The sequence below is a fragment of the Sitophilus oryzae genome, unplaced genomic scaffold, assembly GCF_002938485.1.
Source record: "Sitophilus oryzae breed Bouriz unplaced genomic scaffold, Soryzae_2.0 scaffold_249_pilon_pilon, whole genome shotgun sequence".
In the NCBI taxonomy this organism is placed as follows: Eukaryota; Metazoa; Arthropoda; class Insecta; order Coleoptera; family Curculionidae; genus Sitophilus; species Sitophilus oryzae.
The window spans coordinates 367,275-385,080 of record NW_022146806.1 but is presented as its reverse complement, the minus strand read 5'-3'; the positions used below and the strand labels follow the sequence as shown (position 1 = coordinate 385,080).

Genomic DNA, 17,806 nt, shown 5'->3' with positions numbered 1-17,806 from the left:
GAAAAACAAAAATTCATCCAAATAGAATTTTCAGTGATACCTGGAAAATAAAATATAACCGGAATATTTTGTTTTTACCATAAGTTACACTGAAAATACAAATTGTAAAAGGGGTATGTTTTTCAAATCTTATAATATTTGTGATTCTTTATGGAAAAAAATTAAAAATTTAACTGGCAGTTAATTTTACTAGTTATAACATCTAGTCCATGCAGTCCAAACAGAATGATATACATATTATGCCTTTCTTCATGTTTTTTATCCATCAGACTATGTAGTATACTTTTCTACGCACTATCGATTTTTTGGCACTATCGACACATTTCATTAGTAATTTAATTATTTATATCACTTTTCGATTTCGCTATTTTTTATCACAGGTCTGGTGACAATAATTATTATTTTCTTTATTTGTATATTTGCACTTTTTTGTTGTTGTTTTCTTCTTCTGCACGGATCCGAAATCTCGGACCATATGTTTTTTTTAGTTGATTTTCATTCGTGATTCTCGTTTCGGAATGAAGTTTGTCAAACGTCAGTTTTCTCAGCGGCAACTGTGTAAATCTGAAAAGAACGAAAAAAATCAATTAGTTACATTTAGAGATGAGGTTCATTTAACTGTCTTTTTAATTTGATAATTGTTATTTTATGTGAACAGCGTAACTGTTATGTAGTGATGTACGAAAATATCGACATTTTCAAATATCGATACTTTCTGTTACATGTATCGATATTTTGATATTTTTTCCAGTTACATTGAAAAAGTCTCTAATCTTTTTTTAAGTTAACTATAGATGGGTTTACAGGGTGTTTTAAAAAACATGTGCCATCTCTCGTAGGGAGATTCCTCACGTAAAAATAAGATATATTTTTTATATCAACATAGGTCCGATTCTGCTTTGTTTCGTAGCTACAGGGTGCCAAATTCTTAAGACTTTAACACCCTGTAGCTACATAACAAAGTAGAATCGGACTTATACAAGGTGTCCCAGAAATAAGTGCAAGTATTTTAGTTCAACCCCAGAAACACGCCTATGAGGTTTTTTTTCGTGAACATTTTTTTTTGAAAATTCATAATATTTTGAAAAAATTTTTGGATTTTTTTTAGTTTTTAGTTAAAAAACATAATTTCTTGATAATATGGCAACATAGGTAGTAGATTAAATTTACAAGAAAGAAAATCCAGAAAAGATCCAGCGGTTCCCAAAATTTGAGCAAAAAATTTTTTTTTGGGAAATTTTCAAATTAAAATAACTCCGTTATTTTGGACTTATTTGAAAAACCATAAAGAAAAAATATGTTTCTTTTATCGAGATCTACCACTCCTTAAAATACTTGCACTTATTAATATGACACCCTGTATTAAAATGAAACCTAAATCTTATTTTTGCGTGAGGAATCTCCCCACGAGAGGTGGTACACGTTTTTTGAAACACCCTGTTTAATAACTCGATTATAATTTTTGAGTTTTAAACATTTTTTTCATAATAATTTTGAAATAATAATTATATTTGTCACTAAAATTTTAAATAGATTATTTTCCGTTCTGCATTTCAATTGTCACACACCAAACAGGTCACTACCCCAAACAGTGGTTGCGTTCTACTCTTATACCTCTGTCTAAGAAGACCAATGCCCGAAAGTGTGAAGATCACAGACTTATCAGACTGATGAGCCATACCCTAAAAATATTTCTGAAAATAATACACCAGAGAATTTACAAAAAATGTGAAAGGGACATAAGCGATTCGCAAATGGGGTTCAGACAAGGGTTAGGCACCAGGGAAGCGATAGTTGCAACACAGGTGCTTGTCCACAACTGCTACGATCAGACAAAGGATGTGTGCCTGTGCTTCATAGACTACGAAAAGGCATTCGATCGCGTACAGCACCACAAATTAATGCAGCTCCTGAAAAGACTTGTTATAGATCATAAAGACATCCAATGCATTGAGAAGTTATACTGGAACCAAACAGCACAAATAAAATTGTCCAATACCATGTCTAATCCCATACAAGTTAGAAGGGGGGTGCGACAGGGTTGTGTGCTGTCTCCACTACTATTTAATTTATACTCAGAAGCTATTTTCCAAGAGGCTCTGGAGGACGTGGAAATGGGGGTTAAAGTTAATGGAGTGTGGATTAATAATATCCGCTATGCCGACGATACGGTCTTAATTGCAGACAATATACACGACCTACAACAACTGGTCAACAAGGTAGGAGAACAGAGCAAAGCAATGGGTTTAAACATCAACATCAAGAAAACCAAATTTATGATTATATCCAGAAACCCAGATGTGTTTATAAACTCCATCCTAACATTTAACTCAAGGCCCATAGAAAGAGTAGATAAATTTAAGTACTTGGGCATCTGGCTCTCCCGAAGATTGGACACATCAGACAAAAGGGAAATTAAATGTCGCATCGAACAAGCTCGACAGGCTTCTTGAGGTTTCGAAAAGTACTTGTCTGTTCTGATTTTGACCTTCTCCTTTATGGTATGGAAGGTTGGACATTGAAAGCAACTACCACCAACAAATTGGAGGCTTTTGAGATGTGGCTACATCGCAGAATCCTGAAGATACCTTGGACGGTTAGATTGACAAATGAGGAAGTTCTCAGACGCGTTGACATAGAGCGTGAATTATTTGAATTGATTAAAAAGAAAAAGACCGCATACCAGGGGCACATAATGCGAAACCCCAAATATCAATTCTTGCATTTGTTGACAGAAGGCAAGATCGAAGGACGGAGGGGTATCGGAAGGAAGAAAATGCCTTGGCTGAGGAATAGTAGACAGTGGACAGGGCTACTCGATGTTCAGTCGTTAATACACACCGCCCGGAACAGGGAAGCAATGGAAAATGTTATCGCAAACATCCATTAATGGATTTGCACTAGAAGAAAAAGAATATTTCAATTGTACCAACTTATCTCTTTATAAAATAAACTGCTTTGAAATTAAGATGACAGATAAATTTACATACAGGACAGACTAAAAATAATAGACAATTTTTTTGAGTTCCTACAGTTCAAACTGTTGCGCTAAATCGATAGTGCTGCCCGTCTCTAGTTTCATTCATTCCGAACGTGATAACGAGGGAAACGTTCGTTATCTTAAGGCAACGATTAAGGCGTTGTCTTAAAGGGGTTATGTTAATGCTCGTTCTAAAAATAGTACTGGAATTATTTATACTGCCGTTTTATAACAGAATAGAAAGCTGAACTGGTTTTATATAATGCGACACAGACGAGGAAAAAACGATCCGCGACCAAGTGCGTGGTCACTGTAAAAATCGACCTTTATACAGTGTGATCCATATGTATAAAGATACTATATAATAACCTACATCTGTACTTCTCATTGTAAATGTTCCTGTCTATAAAGGGCGCATTCTCAGGACTCGATTTTAGTTGATCAACTTAAGTTGATCAAGAATTTTCGCTCGAGTTATCCCATCACTACTAATTATGCAGTCTGCAAAACTAATCTGTTAAATTGGAACAGCAAATGGCCAGATAAAATTTGTTTGCAAGAGTGAGATCAAAAATGATGTCAGTACTGTTCAAAATACGTATGATGCGAATGTTATTAGTATAGCCGTAAATAAAATTACCGAAAATTTACAGATATGTTGGTTTATTTAAAATTCAGTGGTCTATCCATTGCGAATTGGCATCGTGCCAAGAAAGACAGCTATATTTAAACAATTTAAAAATATCAAGAAAATTATATCCCAAACATGGGCTAAATTAGAATAAGGTATAATCCCAGTATAGTACTTGTTACACAGACATAGTAAAAATAATAATTATACAGTGCTTAAAAAACAGGTTTTAGTTTAGCTTGTCGAAGTTGGTTATAATAAATAAAACTATTGATAATTGCTTTTTTTATATAATCAAAGTAGGCCAGATGAACCTAAACCTTATTGCTTTGCACAAAAGTCCACCAAAAAAAATGCAGGATCGACACATTACTACTAGGTAACAGAATCGATCTCAATCAAGATCAAACCGCTTCGTTCCGGGCTGATGCGTCGACGCCCGGAACCCGGGGGATTCCCCTTATAGCTTAGCCATTAAAAATAAGTGAAACAAACAGGTTAGTTGTTAGATTTCTTTCTGGCGTATGTGAAGTGAAAAAAAGCGTTTTTGAATATCTCTTGAAGTTGAATATCTCTTGAACTAAAAAAGATTTTTGGATGCGGTTTGGACCAGGTTTTAGATGCATCTATTGTGATTAAGATGCTATGTGGTTTTCGAAAATATATTTAGTGAATTCTCGTATACAGGGTGTTTTATAAGAGTGTGAAAATTTGGTCAAGAATCTTTTTTACCGCAAATTTACAATTTTTAAAAAATCGAAATTTTTACCAAGTACGACTAATCTGTATTGAAATTAGAAAAAACAATTTGATCGTTTTTTTATTTTTTTTTTGTTTTAAGGAAAATACGACGTTTTATCGAAAAATATGCATTTTTAGTCATACGTATGGTCCTAAATGGTACAAAAAGGTTTGTACATTCTGCATATGCCGAAACATTATTCATATAGAGTGTATCTAAAAGCAGATAACTAACACAAGTTAAAAAAAAACTTGAACATCAGAATAATATTTTTATTTATAAAATAAGTAGATAAATTATAATAAAATTTAAGTTTATTTAATATTAAATACGTGTATATTTTTTGAACACTCTGTATACATCGGTTCAAATTTTTGTACAGCTAGTTTAAGATACACGCTATATCAATATATTATGGGCCTATGCAAAATGTACAATGCCTTTTGTACCATTTAGGACCAACTGTATGACTATTGTTTACAGTCCCGCAATTTTGCGGATCCGCGGGATTGGTTGCTTTAATCCCGCGGGTTTGCGGGATTGACATTTTGGTGCGGGATTGCATTCCCTAGTTATAACTCAAGAAAAGGGGACACGATAGATCTATAAGGTCATGGTGATTAAATTCTCCCCTCCCATACACATAACATCTACAATAATGATTCAATTACCATAAAAAATAACTGAACTTGTTGAATACTTACAAAACTTAGTTTCTCGACCTCCCCGTAAACTTTGGGGTCTCCATCGACGTCTACCAGTACGGGGTGGAGTTCTCCAAATGATTCCAACTAGCAAAGTCTGCCCAAGAGTCCAGCTTAGCTTGGGAGGCATCGCGGCACTTTGAAGTCTTACTAATTCCGTTCCTCATATTTTCAACGACTTTCTTCCCAAACAGCGAGTTGTCAGACAAAGATCTATGGATCGGCGCCACGGCCTTCTTTACTACAACGTAATTTGCTCCGGAATTACTGTCCCAATACTCCTTCCCTTCGCATCGGAAGCACACGCAAAACTCCACACGTCTAGATCGAGGAGGGAGATTAATCTTGAAAGAAAACGTATCGAAAACAACAAAAGTCCCCGTAGAGGGTAAGTTGTTCGGTACAAAGTTACAGAAAGCATCTTCGTGCGTTTTCCAGTTGTCAGTTGACAAACGCACAAACACCTCTTTGTGGAAAGCCAGGTTTTTCACTTTAACTGTCCCCACTATTTGGTCTTCAGTTTCCTTGATGATTACGTTCTCCAAGGACACCATATCCGTGTCCAGTTTCTTCCTAAATGTCACGTAGTCAGAAGCAGGTTGAACAAACGTGATTTCCCACGGTTCTTTTTGAACTTCCGGTTCTGCGGTGACGCCTCTGGTAACTTCAGCAAGAAACCTCATGCTCCATAGCGGAGGTACGTTGGAAGGTTCTGTCATAACCCTCACATGAGTCAAAGACATGCCTTTATCATCGGCAAAAACGACCTTTTTCTTGAGCTTGGTAGGACTGGTAGGATCTTCGTCTCCTGAGCTAAAAGAGTCTTCGTTGGGTCTGATGACCAGACAGGGTCTTTTCGGTGAGGTTGGTAGGGTTGCTATGGACTTGTGGAAGTTGGTTAACGAGTGCTGTCTGCAGTTGTAGGGTTTTTGGAGGCGAGGTAGCGAAGCTAGGTCGCTGAGGAAGCCCGTGGGAGGACTGTGGCTGAAGACAGGGGGGCTGTGCGGGAGGAACATCTCGTAGTCGACCATGGAGCACATCTGGGAGCTTCTAGAAAAGAAGAAAAAATAGTCTATAAGTTTTATTCCAGATTAACATCAGTTAATTAAAAAAAATATATATAGTTACATATTTATTGTTCAGGGTGAGTCTTAAATAAGTGCAAACATTTTAAGGGTGGTGTACTATGATCCAAGGAACACCTTAATAATGCTGTCATTTTATATGTAAAATTATATAGGGAATGTCAGTGATGTTCATTTCCCAGCCAACTGGATGCCGTTTTCTTCGATCATACGGTATTTTATACCCCTAGTTGGTAAAATATCACTTTAAATGCTTCAATGTATGGAACACTCCCATTATATACAGGGTGAGTCATAAATAAGTGCAAATATTTTCAGGGCTGGTAGAAAAGAAACATATTTTCTCTTTACCGCTTTAAAAAAAAAAAAACATGATTTTTTGCTCAAATTTTGAGAACCACTAGATCTTTTCTGGGTTTTCGTTCTTGTAAAATATTATCAAGAAATTATCGTTTTTAACTAAAAACTAAAAAAAAATCAGTTTTTTTAAAATACTTCCAGATTTTCAATTTTTTTTGTTCGCGAAAAAAACCGCATAATCGTGTTTCTGGAGTAGAAATATAGTACACCCAAAACTATTTGCAGCTATTTAAGACTCACAGTATATACAGGGTGTTTCAAAACAAATGCGAAAAACTTTAGGGGGTGATTCCTTGTTCAACCATTAGGGAGATATCGCGGTACAAAGATGGCGGAAAAATAATGTTTTTATTTTTTATCTTGAAAACGAAAAGAGATTCTATTGAAAAGAGACTATTGAAATTTTATGGAAGCATTATTGTTATGAAAACACACTTTCAGGTATTTTTTTTACTTTTTTAAAATGAGTGGAAGGGGTTGAAATAAACTACCCCTATCATTCTTGTTAACGAAATTTAAAAAAAAATCTTATCAAACACATGCAAATGCTTTAATTTGGATAGTTTAGTTTGTTTAGAAACTTTTTTACCTCTTGTGTTTTTTTGATAAAACTCACCGATTGGAAATTAAAAAATAAAATGTAAAACATTACATGTCATAGACAAAAACATTTTTAGATTAAGAATCTAGCATAATAACGATAATAATAATCATCTGATAATAACGTATGCGGTAGAGTAATGTCAAATAAAATAATATTAGGAACATCCTAAAAGTAACAGCGGCCGACTAGATTTTTTCCTAAAATTACAGCAGCCCACTAGATTCTTTATCAGAAAATGTTTTTTGTCCTGACATGTAATGCTTTACATTTTAAATTTCAATTTCAAAATCGGTGAGTTTTATCAAAAAATACAAGAGGATAAAAAAAGTTTCTAAACAAACTAAACTTGATCAAGATTTATTTTTTTGAATGTGTTTCTGATAAGATTTCAAATTAACTCGTTAAAGAAATGCCTATTTATTTAAAAGTGAAATTCAACCCATGTTTAAAAAGTGAAAATTTTTGAGTAAAGTCTTGTTTTCATAAAGCATGTAATGGATAAGATTTTTTTCTCTTAAATTTCGTTAACAAGAATGATAGGGGTATTTATTTCAACCCGTTCCACTCATTTTAAAAAAAGTGAAAACATCACCAGAAAGTGTGTTTTCATAATGTAATGACTTCCATAAAATTTTATTAGTCTATTCTCTTTTCGTTTTCAAGCAAGGGAATAACCCAGTTTTTCCGCATTTGTACCCTGAAACACCCTGTATATGATTGTAGATAAAAGTATTTTCTTTATATAGTAAATTTGAATCCCAGAAATACCTACGTCTATGAGGTTTTTTTCGTGAAAAAATAATTGAAAATCTCGAGAAAAAATGTTTAAAATTTTTTTCAAAAAAATTTTGAACATTTTTTCTTGATCATATGGCAACCGAGGTACTAGGTTAAATTTACAAGAAAGAAAACTCAGAAAAGATCCAGTGGTTCTCAAAATTTAACCAAAACGTCATTCTTTTTTATTTTCAAAGTAAAATAACTCAGTTATTTGAAAAACGCTAAAGAGAAGAAATATGTTTCTTTTATCGAGATCTATGTACCAGCCCTGAAAATATTTGCAATTATTTAAGACCCACCCTGTGTGTCAGAATCCATATTTTTATATTATTAAAACACCGAACATATCAATAGTATTTTTTTAAACAGACGTCTCTTTCTTTACAAAGCATGATAAAAAAATCCAAAAATAATTTTAATCCATTCTTTAAATTTAGGTTAAATTAAATCTTTGGTTGTTTTCCAACGATCCATTTTTATATTTAATGTTTTTTATGAGTTTTTTTGTTATTCAAGCATATAAAATATGTGATGCATGTGATGGCTAGCTACGTCAAGGCTTAAAAAAAAACTTGTGGATTAAAGAAAGATAATTATTGTCCGAATTAGAGAATGGCGCCAATAAATTAAACGTATTTTTTAGGTAATCCATCATAATAACCACGAAGATATGGATTATCTGCTTAAATAAAAATAGAAACGCCGATATGCACGTAACAAACACACTTTGGCAATAAATAAATGTTCTAATGATGTCAATAAAAATGAAGTCTTCAGAATAACAATAAAAATATACGTTTCCCGAAATCTCCTGAAGAGTTAAGCGCTTTTCAGATTCCAAGAAAAAAAAAGTGAATTTCATCAAAGAAGCATATGACTAAAATGTAAAGTTTTTGACATATTTATAGGTATTTAAAACATTTTCTGAAAATGAAGAATAAACCTAAGTTTCAATAACAGTTAACCTAAATTCTAATTTAACCTATATAGCCTGATATTTAGTTAAAATAACCAATCGTCTGTTAAACTAAATTAAAATTTGAAAATTGGTCACATTTTATTACTAATTATTCTCTCTATGTAGGATGTTTCCATTTTCAGCAAATTTCTGATTTTTTTTTCATTTTAACTGGCACAAAATGATAACTATAGTCTATAAAATGAATAACTTTGAATTTTGACCGTTATTTTTTACCAACATGGCAAATATAAAATCCCTCTATCCAAAAAGTTACTGATATTCTTTAAAATGAGTGCCGGAGCGAATCAGATAGGTAACTCTTTTTACTTTCGTGAAATAGAAAAGGAAAATAACAAAACAAGTTACAGTTCAATGCGAAACTTATGCGAAATGTCATAATTGACAAAAGTAAAATGTCATCAGCCCTTTCACATTTCTAAATATCAGACCAATGCCGGCTCTAATAGAACAGCCTCGGAGCGAGATTTATGACGTCACGCTGGTTAGATACAACGGATTAATAAATATGTTGTAGAATACATGGAAAACATAATTATTCCTCGTATTTTTGGTTTGTACTTTAAAACTGATATAGTTTACATGAAATATACATAATATACAGTTAATAAATACAATATATATATACCTATTTATAGTAATAAATACTTTGGCAAATAAACTATGAACCATACAAATGCAGCAAATATTTTACAATATACCTACAAATAATGAATAGGTAGATAAGATAATGGGTAAAATGTAAAAAATATTTTAGATTTTGGGGTTTGAAAATCGATCTAATTTAATAAAAAACATTCAATATCTACTAATTGTGATGTATTATTATTTGCATTCACAAAATTTATATGTATATTTTGCAAGCATTAATGTTCGAAAAATTATATTTGCAAATAATACAATATCATAGAAAAAAGGCGTCAGCGATGGCTATGAAATAAAGATCGCTGTCATTTTATATGTAAAATTATTCTAAAATTTTTGATTTTCTTGGGATTTAGGTTCGGGAAAAGCACTGATTAAATTTTCATTTGGTTTTTCATTATTTTTTTTTGGTTTAAAAAAAACGTTATAGCCTAAAATATATAAAATAAATAAAAAAATAAACGTTTATAGCCTTCATCAGTGTTGTGTCATATGAAAAAAATAGTGTCGAATATAATCCAAAAAATTACATATACGAGGAATAATAATTATGTTTTCCATGTATTCTACAACATAATTAATCCGTAGTATCTAACTAGGGTGACGTCATACATCTCGCTCAGAGGCTGTTCTATTAGAGACGGCATTGCATCAGCATGGCCGCAAGTTGCTAACCTAATAAAATTTACACTAGAAAAGCCCGCGGGAACTGTCAAATTCAAAGTTATTCGTTTCACAGACTATATATACATATTTCAAAACTAAAGGCTTTGTACTACATTTGTTTAGGTCATGGAGCTTGATGCAGTTCACTGTGGTTTTAACAGCCACAAAATCAAGAAAATCTCGCCTTACCTCTACCAAATCATCAATCAAAAAGTAAGTAAAATTGGCTCTAAGGACCAACAACAAATCAGTTTTAATATGTGTTCGTAAGTATTTGTTGTATCTGAATTGTATAATTTTAAAAGTAAATATTTTTTTTCATTTTGTTTATTATTAGCTGCTAGAAGATAGTGAAAAAGAAAAGCGAATTTTAATGTAGGTATTCGCTAGTATAGTCTGTGAAACGAATAACTTTGAATTTGACAGTTCCCGCGGGCTTTTCTAGTGTTAATTTTATTAGGTTAGCACTTGGTTAGCAACTTGCGGTCATGCTGACGCAATGCCGTCTCTAATAGAACAGCCTTGGAGCGAGATTTATGACGTCACACTAGTTAGATACTACAGATTAATAACTATGTTTGTATTTTAAAAATGATATAGTTTACATGAAATATACATAATATACAGTTAATAAATACAATATATATACCTATTTATATTAATAAATATTTTGGCAGATAAACTATGAACCATACAAATACAGCAAATGTTTTACAATATGGCTGAAATCGTACTCCATAGTCAGTGTAGAAAGTTTTTGTGTTAAGAATAATAATTTTAAAAAATATGTGGTCATCTTTTGACAAATTTATATTAGTTTATTAATTGCAGTAAACATTATAATATATAAATAAATGTTGTGATTGCAAATAATAATACATCACTATTAGTAGATATTGAATGTTTTTTGTTAAATTAGATCGATTTTCAAACCCCAAAATTTAAAATATATTTTACATTTTACGCATTATCTTATGTACCACATTATTTGTATATTGTAAAACATTTGCTGCATTTGTATGGTTCATAATTTATTTGCCAAAGTATTTATTACTATAAATAGGTATATATTATATTGTATTTATTAACTGTATATTATGTATATTTCATGTAAACTATATCATTTTTAAAATACAAACCAAAAATACGAGGAATAATTATTTTTTCCATGTATTCTACAACATATTTATTAATCCGTAGTATCTAACTAGCGTGACGTCATAAATCTCGCCTCGTGGCTGTTCTAATAGAGACGGCATTGGTCTAATATTTAGAAATGTCAAAAGCTGATGACATTTTACTTTTGTCAATTATGACATTTCGTGTTGATTTTTGCAAGAAGAGGAAGAATTGTCACTTGTTTTATTATTTTCCTTTCTCTTTCACGAAAGTAAAAAGAGTTGCCTAGAGATCCATTACCGGGCCTGTATAGCCTGATATTTAGTTACCAATCTGTTCTGTTAGGCTAAATTAGGCAAATTTAAAGAATTGGTCACATTTTATTAATAATTATTCTCTCTATGTAGGATGTTTCCATTTTCAGCAAATTTCTGATTTTTTATTCATTTTAAATGGCACAAAATGATAACTAGCTGTTTCGACAGCTATGTTGTCAGACATATCACAGCCACCTAGATTTTGTCAAATAATAAAGATCTACAATCAAATAATGAAGATCTACTCTCTAAGTTATAAAAATGAAAATATCTAGGAAAATCTTCGGTCGAGGGGTAGGCACATGCATGTTAATATTAAAATGAAATCGTTTGGCAAGTATTTTATAGCACTTAGAGATGTTGACAGCGGGTGTCAAAATCTTGGTTTTAAATAATTTAGCTGTAATTTTCCAAACTATTTCAAAGCAAAAATCAAAAGAAAATCCATTTCAAAAAGCAATAACCAGCGTTTAAAACAACAGTAAATATTAAATAAAGCTTTTGGAATGTATGCTCTTTTGTTTTATGTACATTTTGTGGAAATTATTAGACGTAAAGCGAACTTAACGACACACAGATAGTTTTACAACTTTCAGGTACAATTTAACAACCGATGGTACATATGGCCAATGTAGTAAAGCCATAACATTTTACGTCCAAATGCATTATTTATTAAAGCGTATTTTAAAATAATAACAGGACAAGTCTGTAATTAAAAATTTTTGTATGACATTTAAGTATTTTCTATGCGTCTTGTAAGGAATTCATTGAGGTCGAAAGGACGTTAAATATTTTAATTTAATATTTTCGAATTTCTTTGAACGTTGGTTCAGGCACGTAGGTATAATTTAAAAATAATTATAACAACAATATCAATTTCAAAATAGGCTATTCTTAACGAATAGTCTTAGAATGGTTGAAAGATTCACCCTATGGATTCAACCAGAGATATGGAAGTGGGAGAATGAGCTTCGACGAGTGCGCATCCAAATTTTTGTCGACGGCAAGATGGCAGACATCTTCCCGGTCTCGCTGTCACTTCCCCTCTTTAATTGACATCTGTTTGTTTTGTTTTTTTTTCGTTTGTGTTGTTATCTAGTTAAAATTTATTATTATCTCAATTATTCTAAACACTAATTCAAAAAGGCTTGTTGTATATTATCATAGTCATTCTAAGAAAGCTAATACGCTGGATAAAATGATTAGTTTTCATGTGTAAGTTTATACAACATAATCGTGTTTACAGATGATCCAAAACTGTTTATTTTTAGTTTTCCTAAAGGCGATTTGTAAAAATCGTGATTGTAATTGGTAATGATCAAAAATAAGTGTATGATGTGGCCATTTAAAGAGGATGATGTTTTATAACGTGTGGAGGAAGAAGATACTTTGGAATCAATGTTTCTGTGCTTCTGTAAAACAGTGCACTCTTATAGTGTCCATGAAAGCACAAGTTCAAGTACCAGAAATATGTCAAATAAGATTGGTCCTTACTTGACAAGCAGAGAAGATTATTTGGAGGAAAAAGAAAACATAAGATAGGGTATTTACTGGTATTTCAATCGAACAGCGAAAATTTAACATTTTTATTGTAAAGTTTGTTGTAGGCAGTTGTAGTTTTGTGCTAAAAATATTTAGAAATATCTAACATTAGCAGCAGCAGTGTTCAGAGTGCCAAGAGGAGAAGAATTCAGTTAATTAGATTTATGCACAGTTACAGGTATGAAGGCTTTTTCAAACATAGTATCGAGTTCTATAGTCAACATTTTTAGTATTCCTACAACTGTAAAAAAACAAGGAACATTGGACTGAAAAAAATGGCAAGATTTATATAGGAAGAAAGGGTATTATGCCAATAAGAAAATTAAATCTGTAGGCAGAAGTTTCTTATTTAAAACTGTTATGGTTTGGTTGCGACAAATTAATATATGCCATTAATTTGTATTTGTGCCACAAATCACTGAAAAATCATATAATATTCATAATTGTTAACGAGATGATATTTAAAGAGTGTTAAAATGAGACTATTAGTCATGAAGCTTACAATGTTTACTTTGTTTCAATATTACACTTTATTCTTGTAAAATCTATGATGAAGTTCAAAAGCATTTTGCAATGGCTTTAAATTGCGAGCCAGCATTTATAGCAAAGGTATTTGATGCAATGAAACTTAATCAGTACCTTCCAGTATGTATTTTTTAGTATAGGATTGTCAAATCCCATGTTTCTAAATAGATAAAATACAGGCCAAAGTATTAACAGTTGAGAAGAAACTATTTTATCTTAAAAAAATGTTCTTAAAATTCTGATCATATAATCTAATTTTCTTAATAATAAATTAGGTATATGTATGTTGTAAATACAGAATTTTGTTATGGATAAATAAGGATCGACAAGCTTCTTTTGTGCAAAAATAAATGATTTTTTCTAGTATTAAGACAAACCATAATGTAAGTTTTACAAAACTTACCGGTAACAGTTTTTTTTTTATAATAAAATATTTAGGAATAATTTGGGTTGTTTATCAATATATTAATGACTTGAATTTTGACAAATTGAATTTGTATCAAAATAATTTTACAAGAAATATAAAATTGATGTTCTATTACAAGATTGAGTTTTTATTGTCGACAAAAACCAGGATAAATACTAATAATACCCTTAATAAAATCAATGATGTTTATGTATTATGAAATATTTTGTTAGAGGACATGTTATGTAACAGATTTTGTACACAATTTGAAGGGACGAATAAAAAAAAAACAAAACATATTTTTTCTAGGTTTATATTAAAAATACAAGGTAGGTAATCATCAAAAATAATTATGAACCAAATGTTTTTTATGAATATACAACTTGAACAAAAAGTTGTTTAGAACAATTTTTACCAAATTTGCAAAAATTTTTAATTGAAACGCGTACAAGTAAACATGAAATAATTGAAAATACCTACTTATTTAATGGCATTTCGAGTGTTTAACGACTAAGAAAAGGTTATCTGTCCTTAGCGTCTTTTGTCAGAATAATCGTATATTTAGTGTATTATATACCAATATTGTACGCAGTTTTGAAACTGATGATAATTAAATAAATCATATTAATGTCTGTGTTAATGTTATCTAACCATAATAAATGATAGAATTTCACTAAATTTAAATTGCCCCCCGTATGGTTGAAAACAGCAAATTGATATTTGATTACTTATAGATTACCACCTATATACAAAATGACACGGAGACCTGGAATATGGCGCCCAACTTGATTAGACCTTCTGCGCATGTTGACGCTCATTCTCTATCCCTTCTATTTCTCTGGATTCAACAGATAGCGAAATTGTCTTACGTGGATAAATCAACGCCATAAGTTTAGCATTAAAAAATATGTCTCCAAGATCACGACATACCATTTTCAAACCTTCTTTATTGCACTTATGAAACGTTCAATAGGTTTGTCTTTTTCGAGGACCTTACTCTGCGCATGCGTATTAAAAGTTGTACGTATTTCCAAACTAATCACAATTTCATAGGGTTTAGAAAGTACAAATTATACGTTGCATTGTGTAACGACGCTTATTTAATGCGTTTTTTATTTTAAAAATTGTATTAATTACTCTTTTATCGACTGCTTTTATATAGCCAAGAATGCAAATGTGTTCAGTGGGATTATAGTGGGTTAATTTTAAGTTTGTGCAATTTTTTTTTGTTGGACTTTCTAAATACTCGTAAAAATGACTAGAAAGTGTTTGGTGTGTGGAAGTTCTAATATAAAGGCCCCGAATTATCTTTTCATAGGCAAGTAAAGTATTCAGATTTTCTTTTATTTATATTAAACAGCAAAATAAAAACGCTAAATCACCACAATACAACAAAACACTTTTACTGTTACACTGGACGCGCGTTTCGCTAACCATGTTAGCATCATCAGCAGATGATTATAAACTAAAATACAATCTACAAGTTGAGCGTGGAAAGATCTAGCCAACCGAGTCAGAGCACACCGAGCGTAACAGTTAAATTTCCGCCACTAGAGTAGTAGGAACAAAGAACTTGAAGGAATTGGACCGTTATCTCTGTTCATACTATCTTTACATTTATTAATTCTGATGCTTTCATATGCATCTAATTGCCTGTAATTTGAGACTTAACGTTTAATTAATTTTAAATTATTAAGATCTATACAATGTTCTTTATCAACAATATTTTCGGCAACGCAAGATTTATCCGGTCTACCATATCTTATCTTAGCTAAATGTTCTTTAAATCTAGTTAATATTGATTTTCTAGTTTGCCCAACATATTTCTGATTACAATCTTTACAAGAAATTTCATAAATACCCGACCTTTCCAGTGGAGGTGTTTTATCCTTTGGATTACCTAATAATTGTTGTAATTTATTATTAGCACTATACACAAGTTTATGATGTTAATGATTTTAGGTAAAACAGAAGTCAATATGAATATAGAGATAAATTACATCAATTTGGAACAAGTCGATTCATACAAATATTTGGGAGTGAACATCAGCAACACAGGAGAACAAGAGACGGAAATCATCGAAAGAATTGGCAACACGTCCCGCTTGTATCAAGCCATAAGAACAGTTTCTTAAGTAAAAAAGAAATCTCGAGAGCAGTGAAGATGAGTGTATACAAGGCAGTATTCATACCGACGTTGATTTTTGGCTGTAAAAGTTGGGTATTAACTAAAAGATTGAAGAGTAAGATCCAAAGAATGGAGATTTTATACCTACGAAGAGTACTTGGGGTAACAAGGAAAGATAGACTAAGGAACAGCTTTATATAAGAGAGGAACTAAAAGTAGATTCGATCCTGTATAAAATTGAGCAATGTCAGCTTAGGTGGTATGGACATTTGATCAGAATGAACAACGACATACCAGTTAAAGGCGTGTGGGAAGCTAAAATGCAGGGAATGAGGGAAGACCAACTAAAAATGGAATGACATAATAGAGAAGATAGTGCAGGATAAAGGACTAACATTAACAGAAGCCAAAAGTTTAGCAAGAGACAAAAATAAATGAAAACAATTTGTGTAGAGTGTAGCAATTAAATGAATTTATTTAATTTAGTATACCTTACACCTTCGGGTAGAAAGGTTTTTGATTATATTGTTACGTTTTTCGTCGGTTCCGTGTGGATAGAAAGTCACAATTTATTTAAACACTATTTATTTAACACTAATTAACAAAAATAATAACGATAAAAGACTTATAGAACTATTTACAAACGATTTATAACTAAGAATTTATTTTGAATTTTAGCGCGTCAACTGTATATTTATAACTGCCCTCTCTAGGCCACTGCCGCCGGCTTTTATACCGACAGGTAAAAGAAATCTAGAATAGTCCAAAGATCGTTAGGCGCATAGAGAAGGTTTTCGAATGTTCTCGTATGTACTAGTCCATTCCAGTGGGACTCGATTCTTCTCGAACGAATGAATCATTACGTTGTCTATTCTTTAATGCGATGTTAAGGTCATCTGAGGGCGGAACATACAGTTAGGTTAGGTCGAGTCCACACGGGTCCGCAACACTGCTTCCTTCTTAGGTACATGCTCGTCCCGAGATGTACACGGTGAATGAAGGTATTTGCAAAGCTGGCCCCTGGTACATTGAGAAGTCTGGTAGAAATGGCAGTCTACAGTTTTCTCTCCCGATCTCAGCTTTGGGTTTTAGCAGCAAACGAGGATCTCGATTCCCGTAAATCTGAACAAGACTTCAATCATGTTCCGGATTGTACGCCAACTCAAACCATCGAGTCCACACGTCAGCTTCGGAATGGCTAATCGTGTAATATTGTTGTTTAGCAGGGCTTCTCTTAGTTCAATCAGGGTCTTCCATAGATTGAGATAAGTCGGCTTACTTGGGGACCATTCCTTGGTGACTAGGTAGAAAATGTGCCTTGCTTGACCATGTTCATTGTCGGTTAGCCTCAAGACGCTTCCAACCTCTGGATCCTGTCGGCGTAGTTCTCCGACACGCCCAAACTTCTCATTGAACGTCGCAGCGATTCCTCTGGACATCCGCAAATCTCGAGCCACACAATGAGCGAGCGAATAATCAGGAGGCACGGAAAAGAGGTCTCGTTGATCTTCTTTGGTTACACCATAGCGAGCCTTCTCACTGCTGTTGTATCGGGCCATGAAATCGTCAAAGGACATCTCCGAATCAGGGGGA

At 32.4% G+C, this 17,806-nt stretch overlaps 1 protein-coding gene across 1 annotated transcript in view; it reads right to left on the bottom strand.

Moving 5' to 3' along the window:
• Positions 1-485: 485 nt before the first annotated feature.
• LOC115884429 (protein phosphatase 1 regulatory subunit 3B) overlaps positions 486-17,806 on the bottom strand; it is a 67,872-nt gene continuing 50,551 nt past the window's right edge. The window contains exons 2-3 of the mRNA XM_030902996.1: positions 5,058-6,107; positions 486-564 (exon numbers count right to left, since the gene is read on the bottom strand). Coding sequence (XP_030758856.1) covers positions 5,108-6,097 — 990 coding nt within the window. The 5' untranslated portion in view covers positions 6,098-6,107 and the 3' untranslated portion in view covers positions 486-564; positions 5,058-5,107. The remainder of the gene's footprint in view (positions 565-5,057; positions 6,108-17,806) is intronic.